This window comes from Limulus polyphemus, unplaced genomic scaffold (assembly GCF_000517525.1).
Source record: "Limulus polyphemus unplaced genomic scaffold, Limulus_polyphemus-2.1.2 Scaffold6851, whole genome shotgun sequence".
In the NCBI taxonomy this organism is placed as follows: domain Eukaryota; kingdom Metazoa; phylum Arthropoda; class Merostomata; order Xiphosura; family Limulidae; genus Limulus; species Limulus polyphemus.
In genome coordinates, this window is record NW_013672461.1 from 33,704 (window position 1) to 43,405 (window position 9,702).

At 30.2% G+C, this 9,702-nt stretch overlaps 2 protein-coding genes across 2 annotated transcripts in view; both read right to left on the reverse strand.

The window, feature by feature from the left end:
* LOC106474126 (casein kinase II subunit alpha) overlaps nt 1-1,490 on the reverse strand; it is a gene marked incomplete at its 3' end in the record, with an annotated part of 34,259 nt that extends 32,769 nt beyond the window's left edge. Inside the window, exon 1 of the mRNA XM_022402493.1 lies at nt 1,470-1,490. The remainder of the gene's footprint in view (nt 1-1,469) is intronic.
* A 1,419-nt stretch (nt 1,491-2,909) lies between these two features.
* LOC111089633 (DNA topoisomerase 1-like) lies at nt 2,910-8,216 on the reverse strand (the record flags this gene model as incomplete). Its single annotated transcript, XM_022402492.1, has 3 exons — nt 2,910-5,520; nt 6,853-7,002; nt 8,122-8,216. Coding segments are annotated over 3 exons (348 nt in total), but the record flags the coding sequence as incomplete, so codon positions are not given.
* Nucleotides 8,217-9,702: the final 1,486 nt, after the last annotated feature.

Here is a 9,702-nt window from a genome sequence, read left to right on the forward strand (position 1 = left end):
ATTTTAACGGAAAATTAACAAACGAACACAGAGACGTAACAGTATTAATAATAATACTATTATTTATTATTTTTTAGATTTTTCTTACCAGTGAACCTTGTGAGAAAATTTCACTGTTTTGATATTTCTCCACCACATTTTTGAATTCGCTTTCATAATATTCATTTTATGCTGTTTTTAACTTTTGTTTAATTGCATTTCTGTTGTGTTTAAAAGTTCTTTCACGATACTAATTATGTGAATACTTTATATATTTTCTGTACACTTTATCTCTAATTTTTTATAAATAATGTGATTTCAGTTTTTATTCATGATATTTTAGTTTTATTTTTTGTGTATCTTACTTAGTACTGAGTAGAGTTCATAGTTAATAAACGTTTGGAGACAGCTTGAATGAGTAATGAAAATTTTATCATAAATAGACAACGTATTATTTCACTATCAGGTACATTTAGTTTCCACAGCTCCCCTGTGACGTAGCGGTATGTCTGTGGACTTACAACGCAAGAGACCGGGTTTCGATACCCGTGGTGAGTAGAGCACAGATAGCCCACTGTGTAGCTTTTTGCTCAATTACAAACAAACTAGTTTCCCCGAAAGGGGGTTAAAATCCGCCTGGAGGGGCACCTGTTTTAACCAAACCACTGGTACCACTATACACTATGAGAATAACTGTGCGCGCTATCTCTTCAATGGAATGCCGCTATCGCTACTTTCGAAACTTACATTGTTCATGATTTTTTTTGTTATACTTTATTGATACAATAACATAATACAGACTTTGTAGGACAGCCTATCCATATTTGTGAATGACGAGAGGAAAGCAGCTAACATTAACAACCATACAGATTTCGATACATTCAGTGATAGTACTTAAAGAACACAACGTAAAAAATAAATGAATATGATGACAGTAATAATAATATTAATAATAAATGAGCTAATATTAAATAATAAATTGTGTAGCTATTACGTATGTGGCAAAGGTAATAGTGTGTCTTTCAGTGGTTTTATACAGAATAGGTAATGTATAGCACTCACTCAAAAGAGTCATAATATGAGCACAGGTATTGTTTTGTTATTCACTAAAATGGTCATCTGAGGGTTAGGTAATGGTGTGTCACCTACACATACAGTAAAAAAATAAATAGTTTAATCTTTATTAAGTAAAGAATAATGCCCTAATTAAATATTTTATTTAAATTATGTAGTCATGTAATTATAATTTGAGGAACCTTCCTTAATTACTTTTCCTGGACACCTGTCTAGTGAATACAGTTTAGACATCCCTCCCTTTCATGGCCCGTGAATAATTAATTAGGTAATGTGTACCATGTCTGGCATACCTGCACCTGGGTTTTGTGAGGTAGATCATGGAATTTCAGAAAGAGGTATAGTTAGCTGTTTGAAATGTTAGACAATAATTAATAATTTTTTTTCTTTTCCACCTGAAAATAAAGATTACTCACATCTTTGGTCATGTTGCTGTACTCCGAAACATTAGGCAGTAAATAACTTCTTTTTTCTGGATATAGAGGCAGTAAATAACTTCTTTTTTTTCTGGATATAGAGGTAGCCAGCAACTACACACTTTGATAACTGAGGCCTCAAACAATAAATGACAAAAACATTTAGGTTTTTAGGAGATAGAGATCAATAATGGCTATTTAGTCATTGGTGAAAATCTAAAGCAGAAACGCTAGGTAATATAAATACAACATTGTGACAGAAATCTCCTGCAGTTATAACCATGATGAAGGTCTAAAACTGAAACATTAGACAATAAACAGAAAAAACTTTCTTCTAAAGACTGAGGTTGTGAGAAAGAACATGTGATACCACAAGTGAATAACCCAGGACAATGGGTAACTAGGGTGAAAGGAAATTAACAACTTTTATGACCAGCATTGCATGTTGCAACAATGTGCACATTTTTACATGAAAATTATGAAAACTGTATTATAAACAAGGGGATAGAAAACATGTAATCTTCAAAGGCTATAACCAGACATTTCAAGTATTCTACTAACTTACTGCCAACATTCCAGTTTTATACTTTATCAAAACCTATACAGCTGCTCATATGAAAGGTTATTGTAAACTTGAACTTACTATGTAGAAGTGGACAGTGGTCTTTTCCACTGGCAGATCAGGTGTTCCCTCGAGGATACAACCTCACTTGGTTTGTGATTGGCATGTCCAACAATCATGTAGGTAGTGCACAAGCTCTGACAAGAATACCATTAATGTTTTGTGTATATAATGCTACGTTTTCTCAGTATACAACAGTTACACTTCTCTGACAGATTTTCTATATAAAGGTGCCATCCTTCCTGAATACATTTATTTTGATTGCTTTGTCTGTTTTTAGTAAGAGATTTTCAAGTGTTTTTCTTTTTGTCCAGTCTCTCTCTCCTTACTCACAACTCAGTCAAAAGTTGGGAAATATAATTTAACTGTAAAACTGAATATAGTTTTCTGTAAAACCTCCTATTATTCTGTGGAATAATTATTTATTCCTATTATTCCAATTACCCAAAGAGAAATAAGTGTATCTGAAAATACCACAAATCATAATTTTAGGCAACAAATAGAATTTAAAAAATTTTAGTTGGAATTACAAGTAATTTATTTGAAAAACATTTAAATTACTCTAACCTCCACTACTAGCTGATAAAAAAAGTATTTATATCTATATCTGAATGAGAGTATTGCAACTTTGATGATAACAATGAAAACATAACTTGTTTTGTGGAATTACATGGATTGTGGATGAGGTAAGTTTCAGCTGTAATAGAGAAATAATAATAAGACTAAGTTTCAGTAGTGGTAAAGAAAATACACATGAATCCTGTGGATTTAATAGATAAGGTAATTAAATGTTGTTAGTGATAGAGAAAATACACACGTATCAAAAGGATTTATTTAGATTGTGGATGAGTTTCTGTAGTACAACAATTATACAGACTGAATTAATTCTCATTAATGAAACAGAAACTAGGGGTCTCTGCATGTTACAAAATCATTTATTTCCTACATGTCTGTACCTGATATACAATATGATTTGAAAAATTGATAAATAAATTATCCCATAAAGAACCAAAGTATTCTTAGTGAATGGCAAGAATACACATATATATATATGTAGATATAATGGTAAAAGAAGTTGGGCTGTAGGAATGTTGATGCAGCACAATTATCCAGTTTTTAAGTTTAAGAACTGCACTTTATTTTAAATCTTTGTGTTGCTGCAGATTTTAGTTATCTATATTATGTTTTTGATTAAAAATTAAAAACACTGTGCATAAATCTTGTTGAAATGGTTAATTGGAAAAATATTGTACAATATTTAAAAAATATTAAAAACAAATTAATTGTCAGAGCTGAATAAAATAGATTTTAAATAAAGTTACTATGAAATTCAAAACAAGTGCTTCGCGGGTGTTAAAACTTATTTCTTTAGAACATACTTTTGTATATTGTAATCACTGATAAATACTAACTTCTACATTCATGGCTACAACTCGTATACAGTAACATATTTACATAAAATTTAAGACAACAACAACAACAGTAGTCAGGTTTAACTACCACATATTTCAAACACAGCTTTAACTTTACATCTTTCATTATTAATTACATGCTACTTATCTGAGACTTAGCTTCAGAGTGAGTACTAATTATATGGTGGTCTGATATTATTGGTGTAGGAGGCTCGAGCATCGTGTAAGCTTCAAGATTATTAATATTACTAAACTCAGGTTACATCCTAGAGTTTTATCTATATATTCTCTGTTTATTATAAGCTAAGTGCTCATTACTTATCTTCATGTCTACTGGTTTATCATCAGCTACATGCTTGAGGTCTTTCTTCATATCTACTGTTATGCACAACTTGCATCTTAGACATAAATGCACATTTGTTGATTATCTTCACATTGTAAATGTGTTTCCAATGCTAATCATGTTATATGTAGCTGAAATCCAGCATATTCTATCACACACTGCATATCTGAGACTTGGCTGTGAGCCTCACTAATAATCACATGCTAGACAACCAAAACAAACTTTGATCCCCATTATTAATTATATGCTATATACATTTTAGATGGCAATTTAATTTCATCTATTTAGTCACTTACAAACAAAAAAAACATGCACACTTCCTAACTACTGTTTACATAAATAATCAGACCCTTGAAACTACAAAAAATCAGTGAATCATTTTCAAGAAATGACTTATTTCTCACTGAAACTCTTAAAATATATTTTTCATAATATAATTGAAATCATAAAGTGATTCAACATTACAAAAAGCAATTGTAATAAACGGTGTAAAATAAATATAAATATTTTATTCAAGGTTTTATTTCTAAATTTGTTTTCAAACTTATATTTATGCATATAAGTTTTGAATATAACACACCTAATTATTCTAAAAGACTTATTTATTTTAGTATATACGCATTAGAAAAAATGTCAAATGTTGTTTCTCATTGTGACATCTAGTTGTTAATAGACAGATCTTTCAATTTCAGAAAATTACAACTTTTAGAATTGAGTAGTATTTTGACAGAAAGAAAGTACAAAAATTTACTTACTCATTTTGATCTTTCAACAGAACATCATCGATTAGAATTAAATAGTCTACACCACATTATGTAAAATGTTTGAGTCTGATGCAAAAAAAAAACTGTGAAAAGCTTCATAAACAAGGTAATTAATGATAATTAATGACAGTATACTCTTCATTCATAAAGTTAAAAGAAATAATTTAAAGAAACAACATCATATAAATTCAAACTGGTCTAATTTTGTGCAAATGATCACATATGATTTATGAACAAAACTTATTTCAGTAATTAATTTTTTTAATTTGACAAAAACTAAATCCTATATAAATTTCGTACACCGGTAACTACAAGCAACAGAAAACAAATTTTGCCAAAAATGACAAAAAAACTGAACATATTATAAATCTTTAAAATACACTAATTCAGAACCAGAAGATTTCTACTACAGCATTTATAAACATCGAAAACACCTAGTGGCAAAAGTTATTGTGCAATTTACTTATAACTTATAAAAACCAAACCTTCTTTCCATTTTATTTTGTATAAAACTGGTAAAAGAACAATTTTCTACTTTTAAAGAAATGTTGGGGTATTAGGTTTAATGAATAGGTAGGATATTACATGATGCTGTCTTGTTTTTGAAAAATGCTCACATGTAATTGTTTTCAAGAAAAAAGACAAACTGTTTGTTTGTGCAGCCATGTAGAAATGTTACACTGTAGATTGGTTGGCAAACAATCAAGACTGTTGGATAAAAGAATGTTTGATGCCACAAACACAAAGTGAGATGAAAAATACTTACAAGTTGTGCTGGCAGTTTTTCTTTAATAAATCTACAAAGTTTCAAAACCTAAAATCTGGTCCTGCCATTTCTATAGCCCATAGAAATTTTTCTCTTTGTGTTTTATTGTAGATCTTTTCAATAGGCACATCCCACTTCTTACACCTAATTAGAACAAATATATCTAGACCAATAAAGTTTTATCTTGCTTAGTTTTATTTAGTTGGCTAATAAATCATTTTATTTGATAACATAAAACATAAACACAAAACTAGAGTATTTCTCAACTAAATTTTTTACAAGACTTCTGAAGCATTTTTTCAAATACAGATACACACGGAACTGTTTTTCATTTTTTCCTCATAAAATCAATGCTTCATTTTCAATCTCAAAACATTTGTTTGAAAAACTTAATTTTACACGGGTATTCTTAATTCCAACATTATGCTCAAGCACAAAACGCTTAATAAATATTTCAGATCACATTAGTGTATTTTAATAATATGAAAAATAAATTAACCCTATTCAATTAGAACACCAAGATAATTTTCTTCCCTAACACTGTTAAGGTTATTCCCATCAGAATGATACTCATAATTCATATTGTGATTTCCCACATGCATTAATTACTTTGCATTTATTATAATTAAAAGCCAACTGCCATTTATTTGCCCAACTCACCAAATAATCCAAACCTTTTTGTAAAGCATCCTTCTCCTCCTAACAGCCAGCAACACCTAAACTTTAATATCATAAGTAGATTTAAATAATTTATTGAAAATTCCTTCACCTACATCACTGATGTAAATAAAAAAAAAATATATTTAGATTTTGAGTAGCTGAGGTAAAATTTTCTTTTCAACTGACCTCTAAATTGTACTACAATTGTTTGTAGCAAAAATGTTTGTTTGTTTTTGAATTTCGCGCAAAGCTACACGAGAGCTATCTGCGCTAGCCGTCCCTAATTTAGCAGTGTAAGACTACAGGGAAGGCAGCTAGTCACCACCACCCACCGCCAACTCTTGGGCTACTCTTTTACCAACGAATAGTGGGATTGACCGTCACATTATAACACCCCCACAGCTGAAAGGGCGAGTATGTTTGGTGTGACGGGGATTCGATCCCGCGACCCTCAGATTGCAAGTCGCGCACCTTAACCACCTGGCCATGAGCAAAAATGTTTAAAATGAATTAAGCAAAATTCTTTAACATAATCAATTTTAGTAACATTAAGATTGAAGCTAAAAAAGCAAGTAAAATCTAGCTTTTGTATGTTTGTTTGTTTTTGAAGACTAACCTACACAATAGGCTATCAGTACTCTGCTCACTGCAAGTGTCAAAACCTGATCTTTAGTGTAATAAACCAGAAGTCTTACTGCTCAGCTGCTGTGGAGGCTTTTTTTACATTGTAAAAAAAAATAATTAAATACCCAAACAAAGTGAAATGCATCTTAATAGTATAAGTTATGATTCCTATTTCTGAAACTTCATACTTACCATGCCACACTAATCCTGGGATCCAAGTAATTCAACTTTGAAGTACCTAGAGCAATCTGTTTATTTTCTTCCTTGTCAGTTGCTTGCACTTCCAGTTTCCTTAGCTGGTCCTCCAATTGTGCCAATCGCTTTTTCTTACGATTCAAAATACTAGACAGACCAAAAAATAATTTTCACTTTAAACTATTGTTCTTGCTTTCTTCCATTACTTAGAAAGAAGTAAATAAAAGCATAAAAGTCAATGTTTCAAAGATTTGTGATTCTGAAATGAATGTGTTGTTTTTAATGGCAAACTATGTGTTTGTTAAAACTTTAATAGCTGACAATTACAAGAATAACGTAGACTTTTACAAATTTCAAACAGTAAGGTAAAAATAAATATATGCACATTGTAAAGTTAACAAAATTTATTTATGAGTAGAAATGTTTCCTCTAATTTTGTGCCCCCCTCTCATAAGTGGCTCAGCAGCAAGTCTGAAGGCTTTTAATGCTAAAAACTGGGTTTTAATTCCTGTCTTGGGCACAGTATAGATAGCTCATTGTGTAATTTTGTGCTTACTAACAAACACAAAAATACATCTAATCTTGAATTGCATTTGTTAAGTTAAAATTACAGTTGTGAAAGTTTCAAGCCAAAACAGTACCTGTTTATTCCTATAGTAAATGAAAACCAAAGATTCTACTGATTGTTATTCAAACAGAATGAATTCAAAAAGAATATAAAACAATATTTCAGTAACAATATCTTTTATAAAACTGTGACATAATGTTGATTGAAAGTAATTTTAGCTACAACATTAAAACACATGTTGCAAGATATTTTAGAAAACTACAACAAGCACAAGCTGCTGTTGTTCAACAGTAATTTAAGTTAAAACATTAAAATAGATGTTACAACATTTTATAAAACTACAATATTACCAAGCTAGTGCTGATCAAATTTAATTTCAGTTGAAACATTAAAATATGTTTGATATTTCTTTGTAAAAGTACAAGCTAGGGTCAATCATGAATAATTTTAGTTATAACATTAAAATATGTGTTACAACATTTATTCACAAAACTACAATTAAGACAAGCTATAGTACTAATGGAGTATTATTCTAGTTACAAAGTGAAAAGTGCACGTAACCATATTTTTTTACTGTAACTAAAGTAAACTATAGTAGTATAGAGAATTGTCATAGGTGTAGTTAAAATGTATAACACCTAGTAGCATGTTTCAAAATAACTTATAAATATTCCAAATAAATCTCTAAAAATACCTACATTTTATCTTTAGCAGCATTGGTGTCTTTGAAAGCTTTTTTAGCTTTCTTTACTTCCTTCTTGAAGTCTTTAATCTCCTTTTCTTTTTCATCAATCTTTTCAGAGAATAAATAAATAAATTGTACCATTTTTTATGTAGACTTATGAAAAAAATGTTATACTTTTATTCCATTTTAGTAAAACACATTTTCTGGTAAAAAAATTCAACAACATTTCTTTCATTTATTTAAAGCTTTTAAGCAAAAAGGAGAATATATTCTGGTCCAATTAAATTAATGTTAGATCTTAATTGTTTACCTTCTTTTTGAAATGATCTAACATAGCCACCATTATAAAATGTTAAATACCTAATACATACACCACGTAGAGGTTAAAAGAATATTGAGTAATCCAAGTTATAAATAGTTAATGGTACATACGGAGCCTAACCTGTCACTTAGGGCTTCAGTGACTCAACTCTCAATTTTTCAATATTTTTGCACAAACCTCAAAAACGTTTCAGAGTTTAGTAGCCTTTCTTAAATATTTCGAATTACAGGCTATAGTAATTAATAAAATTTCAAGCAAAATATAAATATGTGGATTTTCTATTATTTCTAATTGAGATGTGTAACTTGGAAACTTTATAATATTGTTATGTCTCTGGTCGTTTGTTAATTTCCCGTGAAAATTCCTTCCGAAAAACTTCAGCGATACAAGTCCTTTCTTAAGTAAAACTAGTTTATTCTTTCTCAATACAACTTTGCAATATGCTTAATTTCCACAATCAATTTAACTTAAACACACGCTATAATCCACTACGAACGTTTCATGCACTTACTTACTACCGCGCTTGACTGAATTGTCCGTCTCTGTCTGTCTGCCATTCTATATCGATTCATTGTCTGGTGCACTTATATACAAGAATACCACACATCTAGCAAACACTCAAGCATTCACGAACCTTCAAGAATATCATGACGTGTTACTAGCGTCACGTGACTTCCACTGTCGTAACAATATCATGATTCCAGGCCAAGTTTAGAAACAATTCAAAAATATTATCCCTTTGTTTATTAAGTGCACCCAGGCCAAGTTTAGAAACAATTCAAAAATATTATCCCATTGTTTAATAAGTGCACCCAGGCCAAATTTAGAAACAGTTCAAAAATATTATCCCATTGAACTATAGTATTGAAACCTAAACAATGGTAAGAACTATAGTATCCATATCTAAACAATGGTGAGAACTATAGTATTGAGACCTAAACAATGGTAAGAACTATAGTATCCATACCTAAACAATGGTTAGAACTATAGTATTGATACCTAAACAATGGTAAGAACTATAGTATCCATATCTAAACAATGGTGAGAACTAAAGTATCCATACCTAAACTCACCATTGTTTAGGTATGGATACTATAGTTTTCACCATTGTTTAGGTATTGATACTATAGTTCTTACTATTGTTTAGGTATGCATACTATAGTTCTCACCATTGTTTAGGTATTGATACTATAGTTCTCACAATTGTTTAGGTATTGATACTATAGTTCTCACAATTGTTTAGATATGGATACTATAGTTCTCACCATTGTT